Source organism: Morone saxatilis, unplaced genomic scaffold, assembly GCF_004916995.1.
Source record: "Morone saxatilis isolate NCDOM2014 unplaced genomic scaffold, NCSU_SB_2.0 Contig19, whole genome shotgun sequence".
Taxonomy (NCBI): domain Eukaryota; kingdom Metazoa; phylum Chordata; class Actinopteri; family Moronidae; genus Morone; species Morone saxatilis.
The window spans coordinates 22,058,606-22,071,974 of NW_023339751.1; the positions used below are offsets into that span (position 1 = coordinate 22,058,606).

The 13,369-nt window shown below is 42.7% G+C and overlaps 2 protein-coding genes across 2 annotated transcripts in view; one reads left to right on the forward strand and one right to left on the reverse strand.

The window, feature by feature from the left end:
- cryzl1 (crystallin, zeta (quinone reductase)-like 1) overlaps positions 1-661 on the reverse strand; it is a 6,213-nt gene extending 5,552 nt beyond the window's left edge. The window contains exon 1 of the mRNA XM_035663856.1: positions 245-661. Within this exon, the coding sequence (XP_035519749.1) occupies positions 245-532 (288 nt within the window). The 5' untranslated portion in view covers positions 533-661. The remainder of the gene's footprint in view (positions 1-244) is intronic.
- An 831-nt stretch (positions 662-1,492) lies between these two features.
- Positions 1,493-13,369, forward strand: part of itsn1 (intersectin 1 (SH3 domain protein)) — a gene marked incomplete in the record, with an annotated part of 41,571 nt that continues 29,694 nt past the window's right edge. Inside the window, 9 exon segments of the mRNA XM_035663105.1 lie at positions 1,493-1,661; positions 8,815-8,873; positions 10,248-10,340; positions 10,672-10,735; positions 10,868-11,028; positions 12,138-12,323; positions 12,720-12,798; positions 13,067-13,167; positions 13,281-13,344. Of these exon segments, the coding sequence (XP_035518998.1) occupies positions 8,846-8,873; positions 10,248-10,340; positions 10,672-10,735; positions 10,868-11,028; positions 12,138-12,323; positions 12,720-12,798; positions 13,067-13,167; positions 13,281-13,344 (776 nt within the window).

A 13,369-nucleotide genomic window follows, 5' to 3' on the forward strand; every position in this document is an offset into this window, starting at 1 on the left:
GCTTTAAAACATTTTGCATCCTAACTAACAGTCAAACACACACACACACACACACACACACACACACACTCTTTAGATGACTGGAACAGTCTTAATAAACAGACAGACACAAAGACAGTAAGGCATATATTGTGGCAATTAGCACTTTCCTGTCCTATTACACTTACTATATTATTATACCAATTAGTGACTGATGTGATCAAGATTTCCTGGAAAATGACAATCTATACATTACTAATGTAACCCATGCTAATTCTTTTTCAGATCCCCAATGTGGTAGGCTCAGATGTGGGTTTTGAAGTTGTGTTGTGTTAAGATGCTGGATAACCCTCCTCTGTGCTACCCTCAGTGTACAGCAGTGATGTCTGCAGGTGGGGACATCATACTGATGGTTTGTAATGACAGTCAGCCAGCAGCAGCAGCATCCACCTGCAGTCAGACCCTGAAAGAACCAGATCAAACTCACCGTTTCCTGGATAACGAACTTGGGCTCAGCATCAGTCCCACCGGCTCGGCAGTACAAACCTTTCATCCTTCAGTGAATGCAGAGAGGAAGCTACAGGAAGACAAGATATTAAACCCCTTTCATATATCCGCTTCCTTCTCTCTGGTAAAACAACCAACTCTGCTGCTAAAGTGACTAGCCTGGGTCAGCTGACCTCTTCTTCTTCTGGGTTTACAATTTGTGCTTGTGCTATTAATGGTGTCGCAACGGCGCCCTCTAGTGGACGTCATGGATGGCCACCTTTAAAGTGCCACACTACTTGAGCAAATAACCCTTCACAAAGTCATTTATGGGCAGACTGACATGTGAAGAGAGGGAAGGTCCGGTTTAAACATTAACTCTCTCCCAGAATTTAAAAACATATTAACATTATTATATTAGCAATCAATCAATCAATCAAGACACAAGTAAAGTCTTAAATTAGGTGTTTATTTCAGAGCTTTCCCTGTTTGTCTAATTAGTGCAATGGCGTTATTTTCTAAGTAGGTTTTAACTTGTTTGTGAAGGCCTATTCACTGCCATCTGTCTGCTGTTGTGTCGAAACCCTAATGTTCACTGCGGTGGATTATATCACTCTGTTTTATGTAATTTTATTTATCTGTCACGTGTCTTGCATTGTGCACTTTCTCAGCCTCAGTCTCTCTGTCCTGATCCTCATAATTCTGGTATAAATTCCTCCAGAGAAAGGTTATTCTCAGAATACTGATATAAATCTGTTATTTTCCCTCTTTAAATTGCCAAATTGTTACTTTTTCTTTTCCCATTCTAACAGACAAGCACGTTATTCTTGTTGTTGTTAGATATATTTGAACGAACCCAGCAGTTTCTTGTTTTCCTGATAAACGGCAGCCGACAGGAGCGCAACTAATCCTTTTCACTTCACAGCGTCGATCCACACGAGCAGAGGGCTGCAGGTTCTCGCGAGGTGGCGTCATTGTCCATAGCGTTACTCTCTAATCTCGCGATAGGTCAGAGACGTTACCCCATTTTCCAGCTGTCCCTCAGTCGGTCGGGATTTCAGAACCACAGGAGAATCGCCGGAAAGGGCTTGGTGATAAAACACCACATTCTGGGAGAAGATACCACATTATATGGTCACACAAATACTCAACGAGCTACTTTATGCAGTATTTGCCGATGGAGACTGAACTATGAGGTAAGGGCAGAGTGTAGTGTGTGTGCTGTGAAAGAATGTCCCTGAGCGGGCTGACGAGCCGACGTTAGCTCCTCACTGGTTAGCCTGCTGGCTAGCTGCATTCATATACAGCTAGGTTACGTTACGTTAGCGCGCCTTGTTGGTTCATTTCGACCGCTGTAGCTTCCTAACGTCAGCCTCTAGCTGTCATATGAAGCAGCCCGGGGAGGGTTTAATGTGTGTCTGTGTAACAAGACCAGGGCGACATGGAACTGGAAGACGATGCAATCCAGCGGCTACTAACAGCTAGCCAGTGTGCTAATGTTAAATCAGTGCATCTGCCCTGCCGGACTGTGACCTGACGGGAACATTGATGGTGCTGTCCGTGGTTAACCGGAGCCTCGCTGCTCGCCGGGTCGGCAGAGAGGAAGGCGATTTAAACATGGTTGTCGACAGTGCTGGGGCTGACAGCGAGCACAGGGTGGAGGTTTCCTCAGCAGCGCTGGCGAACATTAATCCTGATGTTGCTCACAGCTGCCCATGTAACAGTCCACAGATTACAGCCCTCTGGGTAACGTTACCCCGTTATACGTCTGAGATCTTTAAATGCTTTAGGGGGAGCGAGCCCAGGCAGACAACAGTGCAGGAAGTGAGAGTGAGTTGACACACAGAGCTTTCCTGTTACTGTGAACGCTCTCGTCCTGCGTTAGGGGGGATGTGTAACTTCAGCGTTTTGATTGACCTGGCGTTAACGACTGCTGGTTCCCATGGTAACGTGGATGCTGACAGGTCCTGTTAAAGGTGGGAGCATTGCAGATGAAAACACCAGGGCTAGTGAGGTAAAGTGCATTCGTTGCTGAGTCTTGTTTAAAATGCTCAGTGATTCCTTTGATCCAGCACTAATGTCTGTTCACATCAACAATGATTCGTGTACTTTGAAAGCTCCAAGTTATTGCTTCTAAGGTACAAATGCACATTTGCATGCTGTGCCTGCTTTTAATGAGCGCCTCCTGCAGACAGCACACCCACAATAATAACAGCTGTCTTGCAGGAGAGTGGCAAAATGAAGCGTTCCTTAAGTTACCCATTGTGTGTTTGTAAAGAGTTAGAGAGGACACTGTTCATTAAGTGTTACAGTTTTCTAAATCCAAAATGACAACTGTTCAATGATTAAAGGACCTCAAATATGAAGATGTACTGTGATTTACTACTCTGTGTTTGATATCAGAATAAACTAATCTATCTTTGGATTGTGGATCAGACAGAACAAGACATCTGCAAGTCTGGTCTCTTAAACCATGCGGCAGGCATGCTTTACTTTTCTTTTTACAACCAGTAATGAAAAAGAAACCTAACACTGCTCTCACGCCAAGACCGGTCAACGTATTGCAGAGTAACGTTTCTGTGAAATCTGTAGTTTGGAAGTCTGTCAGCGGCCTCATTATCATACACTGTCTCTGTAATGCAGACTAAGAGAGAGAATAATTCACAGCTGGTATGTGTGGGGGCGTTACCGTTACTCTGGATGTTTGCTGGAGTGGAGGGCAGTATGTTACACCTGGCCTTGCTGTGCCTAGCAGCCTCATCAGCTTCTGTTGCTGTACAAAACTGCCTGAACTATATGAAGGGTTGTATAGGTGCGTAACCCTCTGCGTCTGAATGTCACTTCAGATAGTTTTTTGAGCCGGCATTGCTTAAATTGATCTAGGTACGCATTCGCCAATGTTTGTAGGTTTCATACAAGTGGGAAATAACACCAATTGTGTTCTTGAAGCTATAAATCAGAAACACATAACGCAGTTTGTTCCAACACATGCCGGGGCCGCATTCAACATGCAACAATGCCCAACTGCTTCAAAGGCCAGAATACATCATATTATCCATCAGCAACAAGAAAAGTGTTGCAATATTTCAAACAGGCTTAAACCAGCCTGTTGGATCAGGAAGCCAGCCCGTGTGGTAGATTTTGTTCTTAATCTATCACACATTGACATTTTGTAGCCAAACCATAAACCGGAACTCTTTGTATAAAGCCAGTCATACCGTTCTGACCAGGAATACCATTTGGTAATGTAATGTAAGGGTCACATGGCTGACAGGACTGTAAAGCCCCTACTCAGCCGGCTCACACGTGTTTTCACTTATTTTCCCTTAATAGATCAACTGTCAGTCCACCTGTTAGTTCACGGCACACATATAAAGGCGCTGCAGTATTCCCACATTATGCAGTTAATCCCTCTTTTATTTTGTGTTGATTGTTTAAGGATCTCCCCTCAAGAACCAGCGCTAACCTCCTGACGCCTGCCTTCACCCTTTACTTTCATTTTATTTTGATAACGTGTGTCATGAATGGAAGCTACTACTGCAGACCTGTTCAAGGTTAAACAACAAGCTGCACTCATATTGTCTTTGAGCAAGAAGATGACTTTGTGACCCTAAAATGTCCCGGTGCCGCGCTTCAGTCGAGCGTCCTACCATCCAAGGCTCTTTGCTCCTGCTATCAGTTTTTACATAGTGACAGTGCTAACAGCAGCTAGCTGTGGAGCCCGAGGGAGGGATGGGAGCCATGCAAGAGGAGCTGATGGAGAGACTGCATTAGTAATCCTGTGTGTGTGTGCGTGCGGAGTGGGTGGGGGTGGTGTGTGTCCTGTCCCCTCTCCCACTACATCGTTGTGATTATAGAATTGTGTGTGGAGAGAGAGACGCAGAGCTTCGGGCAGAGTCAGAGGCTGTGTGATGAAAGGAGAGACTCTGGAGTGTTGTGTTGGACAGAGGGTGTGGTGTTAGATGCAATGGTGTGTGTGGTGTGTGTGTGTGCTGTGTGCCGTGTGTGTGTGTGTGAAGTGTTAATGCAATGCTGTGTGTGGGTGGTGGTGTGGTGGGTACATAAGAGTGAGTTGCTGATGTGAAGAGGCGCAGTTATAATACCAACGCGTCATTGTAAACCATCCACCAGGAAACCATGATATATCGTCCATCGGTATCGCAAAATTTAAGCTGGCATTCACCGATAATCAGTGCTATTATTATTCTCGTCACTGGCACACAATAGCATGCAAATACCAATTGCTCCACGCCCCGCTCAATGAGTGCTGCTCAAGCTCTTGCATCTCACATCATGGTAAGAGGAGGAGAACTAGCCGCAACGAGCGGGAAGACACAAAAGAAGCGAATAAAACAACAAAACAAAAAAAAGAAGATCAACATAGCTACAGGCCAGAAGTCCCAGTCAGTCATTCCTGCCACCCGCACAAGTTGAGATCAACAAAAAATCCATTCCCTAAAAGAATTAGGGTCCATTTCTATTATCAGGTAAATCCTTGATATATTTTGCAATCAATCAATAGTCTAAATGATAGAAAAAAGAATGTATACGCCCTTCAGACGTTTACCAGTCACAATGTGAATAAAACTCAACCTTTTTTTTCTTTACGTGGAAGTAATCGGTGGCATTTAGATTCTACGCTCTAATCAGTCACTAATCAGTTTCTGTCATAAACTAATTGATATTGACTCTCATTTCTGCTCCACTTCTTACTGATACACAATGGGCGATCAGGTGAGTTGAGGTTGAGGGTTTTCAATCACACAGGACTAAACGAACAGCTATTTGGACGTCTCGTGCATTTCTGCCAATTAATGCTTGCGTTTGTGTTTAAATTCCTAAGCTAACCTGCTCACACAAAATGTATATATTCATATTGAACGTAACAGTTAGGGCACCTGGACATAGGCTTATTTAAATAGAAGAGCGTCCAAAAATTTCCTATGTAAAAGCAAAACTGGGACAATCAATGGATGAAGAGACTGAAACCACGATAAAATAGGCTCCACTTATAAAGAATAATTGATCCCAATTCACTTTACTTCAGCTTTAAAATGTTCATCGTCACCACTTTGAGAAACGGACTGATGTCCGCTGAAACCTCTATTGGGGGGTTCGATGAAGCGAATACCAGGAAAGAACGTCGAGACTAGCACCTGTTGGCCTATCATTTCTATTCTAGGACAAAACCGACTGTGTTTCTCATGGTCTTCCGTGAAGCAATAATGAGGAAATAATCCGCGAAAAAAGAAGAGCGGCGGGCACGTTTACTGCTGTTTGCACCAAAGGGCCCTATAAACAGTATTTCTCTTGCTTTGAGGTATGTGGCATTCAACCAGTTTTTTCCCTACCTCTAGCACCGAAAAAAGTGGTGCTAGTTATTTATTGTAGTAGTATAGCAGAAGATATGATATAAGACTTTGACAAACTTCTCTTGTAATATTTATAAATCTCAATTACACGGTGTTTTGATACAGCCTTATAGACAATTGAATGGTCATTGCACTTTCCCCGTACCCACACCCTACCCCACATTAGTACCTCCTAGATTAAGAAGTTTGCAGACATTCAATATTAATTTATGGAAGAAGGGAAAGAGATGTTGGAGGGCATCAGAAGAAAAATAGGGGGGAGGGACAGAGAGAAGAGAGACTGAACCCTAATCTCTATCATGTTATGAAGCTGCCTTTAGAGAGTGTGTGTGTGTCTGTGAGGGGCTTAAACTGGCATCTGCCACAAGCCTTGATAACAGACCAACACTCCAGTTACGTCCCAATGCTCTAATTATACAGACTAATCCCACAAATGCAACACATGGAAACAGAAAGGACAGAGCACCAGACCACTAATACACACTGATGACAAAGGACATGCACATGCACGGTGGCTGCGGCGGACAACTTTAACTGTACACAGGAAGTTGACTTTTTATTGAAGTTTAAATGAAGTTTGCTGCTCATTTATACTGTTCAGACTTTTCTGTCAGATCACACAGATATTTGCATGATTAAAACATGTGACAATGAGCAGCAAATGAAAGGACCTGAAGTAATGTTTGTACTATGAGAGCTTGATGCCCATTCTGAGTCCTGCAGCTGCATCGAGACAGGGTCAGACTAACGTCATGGTGAACACAGGGACCACCGGCCAACTCTGGTTCGCAACAAAGGACGTGAGCCTTCTTGCACTTTGTTTGCTTTGCTCTGAGGTATTGTGGTAAACTGCCTCTAGTAAACAAAAGTCACTTTGATTCACAAGCAGCTTATTTTGCTGGACGGAGTTTTGGCCCGACATCTGACCGATTCTGGCAGCATGAGAAGTAGAAGTAAGTCTTTTCCACTTCCTGTAACTTCACCTAAGGATAACACTGTGCTCTCTGCTGCAGATGAACTCCTTGTGTTCATTCTGGTCAAGAATACATGCACAATATAAGCCTTAATGCTTAAACCAGTGTAAGCTTTCTTTCTGTTGTCACTTCAGACTGTATTCTCTGCTGTATTGGTGGTGGAGTAAAATGGGACAGAATTAGCTTTAATGAAGAAAAGTTTCACATAGTTGAGCAGCAGTTTGATGGCTCTTGTCCCTTGTTTAGAGCTGGCCGACAGTCTACTGTAGTTGCTCAACTGCTTCAGTAGCTTCTCAGTGGCAGCCGTGGAAGTGTGTCTCAGTGTGTGTTTGTGCAGGGTGGGCTTTGTTCGTCTGACCTAGTTACGCTGGTTACTTTGTCCTCCCGCTCTAATGATAATGACACACACACACACACCCTTCAAGGCCAAGGACAATTTTCTCCTGAACAAATTGTCTGAGTGAAAATGTCCACAGCAGTGTCTGAGTGACTGTTTCTGGACAGAGACTTTGGAGTTGAGTATTTTTGATGATTTGAGCACTATGGACTAAATTCCAACCCCCCTCCATCATGTTGTGCTGGTGGCAGAAGTCTCAGAAGAGAATATCTTTGAATGTCATCAAAGAGGCTGACACTCCATGCCAAGATACCACAAACCACGTGATTAAGGCGAACTGACCCTTTAACGGGGTTTCTCCCTTCCAATCCCTATAGTAAGAAAGCAGATTTCTGTAACACGAAACAGTGGGGGGGAAACTCAGCAACCCAACCACCCAACACACACATACACACACACACCCTCATTAGGTCCTTGTCTGTTGCAATGTGTGTCAGATTATTATTATGGGTTGTCTGCTGGCCACAGGGATACAGGGGAGGGAGGCAGGTCTGGATCTGATTAACATACCTCTACTGGGCCAGAGGTATGACACACACACACACACGGGTGAGGGTGTAGGCACTGCTTTATTTAATGTATTTCAAAGAGATTTAAACACATAATTCAGACATAAACCTTGAACACAATGTTTTGAACATCTAGAAGAATTCATTAAAAAATGTAATGTAAAATATTCCGATTTTGTATTTTTCTGTCACACTATAATATTGTCAATCACAAGAGTAAACTCCGTCAAAAGTCATTAATAATCAGTTTTTTTAATGATTGCAGCTCAATTTGGACTATGTTTTGTATCATTTTTGAATGTGTTCAGTCAAACCCATCATCTTAAAAACACTAACTCACTGTTTCTTCAATGTCTTTTAGTTAGTGACTTTCCACTTTGCATCGCTGAAAGAAAAAACACTGACTGTAAAAAGACTCCAGTGGAGCTTTTTACAGGCCAACAGTAGAAAACTGGTGTTCACTGTGGTCAGCTCCCAAGTGGGAATGTGAGTGTGAAGCAAGTATGCTCAGGCAGCCGGCCCTGCATAAATAAAGGTTTGCTGCCCTGGTGACATGCATAAGCATGGCTGACATGGCCCCCCCTCCCTGTGGACTGGCACTAGTCTGAACAGCAGATTGATGCAGAGTTCTTAAGCATATTTAGTTTAGACTAATCTGAAATGTGGGATTTATAAACTTGCCAGCTCCCTTGAGGAGAACTACTGTGTTTATGTGCTTTGTGTTTTTGTAAGTCTTTAAGACACAGGGAGCATAATGGCTCACTGGGCTGGAGACCAAATACAAAGCCACAACTTCAGCATTGAAGGACAGCAGAGTGGAAAATGAACTGCAGGAAATCTTTCCCCTCACTCAGTTTGTCAGCTGTATCAGCACCTTTGGCAGGTGCCCGGACATGATTTGGTCCTTTCATTGTGCTGTTAGTTGGATTGCTGAGCTCGGTGACAAAAGCCAGCCTCTTCACTATGAAAGCAGTTTTGTGGTGGTTACATTACTAAATAATTTGTTATGCTCCTGCATTATTGAGCAGTTGAATACTCATTGAGGTGGGACGAGACTGATAAACACTTCATCTGTTTTTCTAAATGTGTTGTTTCAGGTGTTGTGTAGTGCAGAAGACTGAGTGAACCATGGCACAGTTCCCCACCACATTCACAGGTCAGTATGTGTGTGTGTGACTGCTATCAAAGAGAGTCTTGTGAGTGCCAAGATGGCAGCACGTTGCCCATTAACCCATCATAATATTCCATCAGTGCATCAGAGGACGAGCCACAGCTTTCATTAATCCACTTTCATTATCCATGACCAGTTTTACATCCATGTCTTAGAATCCCCCCCAAGATTATTTATCAATTTAATTGTCAAGTACATTGAATTATTTCAGGAGAGAGGCAGAGTGAAGTCACATTACAACAAGACAGAGCTGCAAACGTGCAGCATTAAAAGTATAATGCTGTAAAATCCCTAATCAGGTTACCAAAATATTACAAAATGTCTAATTTTATGAGAACTATCAAAATAACACTTTCCACAATGAAATCGGTGGTCAGTGCTTTTGAAGGGAGACTGGAAGCAGAAAGACCGACAGAGACAAAGGCAGACTGACTCCAACTGTTTAAAAAGCACACAGTGTGAGATTTGTCAGACTGTACGGATTTGTAAGAACATATTACATACTTGCTTCTGTGCTGAATAAGGACCAGCCACTCGAATCATTGTTTATCAGTGGTACATAATAGAGGAAATGTCCCTGTTCAGCTATAAGCACTGTGAATGGAGGCACTATTGAACAGGTTTAGACAAAATTACTGTTTGGACAGTTACTGTGTCCACAAAATATAAATTACAATAAAAAGCTCATTACTAATAGCTTTTTATGTGCTTTTTCTGCGTTTTGTGGCCGAAAGATGCAGGCTACATATGTAAAGACAACTGAATAAGCTTTTTTTTCCAACAGTCATGAACAAGGGGAATACAAGGAGATAATGTTTCTGTCAGCACTAACTGTTCTTGCATAAAACAATGAGTCAGCACAATTGACTAAAATTGCCAGTAAATGGTACAGGAAGGAGTTGACAGTTGAAACTAAAGAGAACCAGTGCTCTGATTGGCTACTTTCTGACTAACGCTGATGTGGAATCTAATTTAATTTAAAGTACAATGAAGAAGAAGCTATTGAGTAAGGCCACTGACACTGACTAATAAAGCTGACTTGAGTTACCGGCTCTGGTTTCGTAGGATCACCTTATTGCCAAAACAAATTTTTAGATTGTTACAGTTAGGATAATTGTCATGTTATTAGTCATAGACTGTCTTGCCAACAGTCACCTGTCAGTCCCTCATCCATTCATCCTTATTATCTTTGTTCATCAGTTTCTGAGTTGACACAATTAGTAGGAATCTTCTTACAGGAACTGAAACTCATGACTAACACATTCTTCTCATACCTCCCTTTCTCCCACTGTCTGTGTCTTGGCCCTCAGGTTTGGCTTTTAACTCTGTAACTATGTGTGCGTTTGTTTTGTGGGTTAGGTCCAGATGTGTTTCTAATCTCAGTGGATGAGAGAGCCAAACATGATCAGCAGTTTCACAGCCTCTCTCCGACTGCCGGGGGTTACATCACAGGTAACAGTCTCTCTGTCTCATATCTACGCACAATACACACCCTTATAGTGTGCGGCGGGTGAGGTGAGATGAGGACATGAGCAAGGGCAGTGTCAATAAATGTCCTCAGTTCTCTGATGTATGTTCAATTTAATGTTACAGTTCAACTTCAAATCTCAGTGTGCCTGGCAAATTCAGTATTTTCAATCAGTCATTTGACAAATCTATTATTGGAATTCAGCAGCCCAGTAAGAGCATCGAACATTTGAATTCATGCTGTTAAAACTCAAAGTGGCCTTTTGTTTTGGATCCCTCCTTCAATCTTACATCCTGTTTCTGTTTGTCTGTCAAGGCGACCAAGCCAGGAACTTCTTCCTTCAATCAGGACTGCCCGCCCCCATCCTGGCCCAAATCTGGTGAGTCACATAGCCAGGAAGTGACAACCAGTTTATGATGATGAAGTTGCACTCTGTTTGGTATTAAAGTCTATTCAAACCAATTCTTCTTCTAGCATTGCGTCATTGTTTTAACCCTTTTCACCTTTTAAGGGCTCTGGCTGATATGAACGGTGATGGTCGTATGGACATCCACGAGTTCTCCATCGCCATGAAACTCATCAAACTGAAACTCCAGGGTCACCCTTTGCCCCCCGCGCTTCCTCCCAGTATGAAACAACCCCCACTGCCTTTACCCCCACAGACCGGCTTCGGTAAGACAGGCAAAACAAAACAAAAAAAAAACAGTGTAATGTGTGTGAAATAGTTTTTTTAGGTCAGTGTTTCAAAAACCTTTTACTACCTTTAGAAAATATTATGAATAAATATGACTGATGTTGAAATACAGTAGTGTAGGCCGACCCTATTCAGCTACGGAAAGTTAAGAGGTTAGTAAAGAGGTAGTTAAGACAAGAGGCAGATTTATTCACAGTGAGATTATTTATTGGTGACAGTTGTTGAATCCTGAACAGAACCGGTTCAAGAACCAGATTTCAGATCCACATTTCTCTTCCTAATAGTTTTTGAACCATTCATTTTACCCCTCCTTACTATCTTGCCATTACGTTTTAGCTTGTAACTGTACGTATCCACGTTTTTAAATTGATCTGATAGACAAAATATATTTCAGAGATTCCCCCGATGTACTGCTAGAGGCAGCTTGTACCATAGATTGAGAACCAATGTGGTAAATGATAATAAAATAAGCTTGAATCCTTGTGTTTATGGCGGCTGGCATTCTGTAAACCTGCTTTGTTTTTCTAACAGCCGTTTAAGTTCTTATTGATTATTGTAAGACTAAACAATGGCAATGATCATTTTAATTCCATTTGTCTTCTGCACTGGTTGTGCTCTCTCGTTCACTGCTGAGAAGTTTCTACAGGAAACACTGTCGTTTGATTCAATAACATAGATGTAATCTTTTGCTGTCGGTTGACATGACAACGGGTTTCTTACTGTCTTGTTGGGTCTGAAAAAGTCAGTGATAAAACTGTACTAGTAAAACACTGTTTATGTGTATTTGATAAGGATGATGTCTTTTCCAAAGGTCGTTTAGGAAATGTTTGCTCACGCTCTTTCAGCCTATTGCACATTCAAGGCTGATCAATAAAGTTAGAATGCAAACACAGTATAGAGTCATAATGTTCTTCTCCTTCAACTTGCACTTTGGCTCTCACACCCCATTTACTAGTATGAATATATCATGTCCTATTCAGCCCTAGAGACATATTGATAGTACTTCTCTCTGGTCTCTCTCTTTAATGCGCCGTGTGGCTATTGACAAACACATGTCTAATCATCTGTCTGTATATCTGTTCTCTAGGCATGCCCCCCATTCCTCCCATCGCAGCTCCTCTTTCGGCCGTGCCTCCGCTCCCCCTGCCACCCCTCCCTGTCGGAGTGTCTCCTCCGCTCGTCTCGTCTGCCCCGCCTCCCCTCCCTCAGCCCATCGCCAACGGGGCTCCTCCCACAGGCATGATGCAGCCTATCTCAGGCTTCTCCCACCCAGGTAACCCACTGTAACACAGGGGAAGGTGGTGTGTTGCAATGTTTATGTTGCGTCTGTAGGAATTGTGGGTGTTCTAAGCTTCTGTTTACACATAATATACTTATTCATATTTACATTTTTATGTCTGTATGAAGATTGTACTCATCTGAGTAGCAGGTCACTGTTTTGTAGTGAAGTTAGAACTTTACAGAAGAGGTGACAAATCTAGCTGTGAGCCAGGTATAGCAGCTTTGTTGACTTTGAATTTATGATCGCACTGTAAGAGAATTTGACGAAATGTCATGAAATGAAATGCTTGACAAAGTGTGTATTCTGCATGCAGATGAGTGAAGAAGCAAAGTATGTCACACCCACAGACTAAATTGTACTCGGGTCATTGTTTCATGTCTCTCTCAGCTCCCTCTGTCAACAAGTCTTCATCGTTTAATCGTTCCAGTACCAAGTTGCAGAAGGGGGCGTCCGTGGACACTGCTAGGTAGGCCACATATTCAGAAATGTTTGCTCCAATTTGCCTAACCTACGAAAATGAGAAAATGTTTTGTAAAAGATTTTCACATCTTTTTTTATAGTTTCCACTAATATTGTGACAAGCTGTTTGCTGTTGTTTCTCTTACTGAATGGGTCTTTTTGCCTCTTTGTAAGTTAATATAAACGTAGGCTGTGCACTTAAACCACTCAAGGAGGTTAGGAGCGTACATCTTACACTATGTCTATTTATTTAAGTCACTTTACTCTGTTCCCAGTGTTCAGCCCCCCTCTGATTGGGCCGTTCCTCAGTCCTCCAGGCTGAAGTACAGACAGCTGTTCAACTCCCATGACAAGATGATGAGTGGACACCTCACAGGTACTCACACATACACAAACATGTTGTTAGTTGTGATAAAAATGTCCTTTTTACCACAGCTGTAAATGTGTGTTTTTTTCTTTCTCTACCTTCGATGTGTGTCCGTGTTCCAGGTCCCCAGGCTCGCACTATCCTGATGCAGTCCAGTCTTCCTCAGGGTCAGCTGGCCACAATATGGTCAGTACATTCAAATTCAACCATT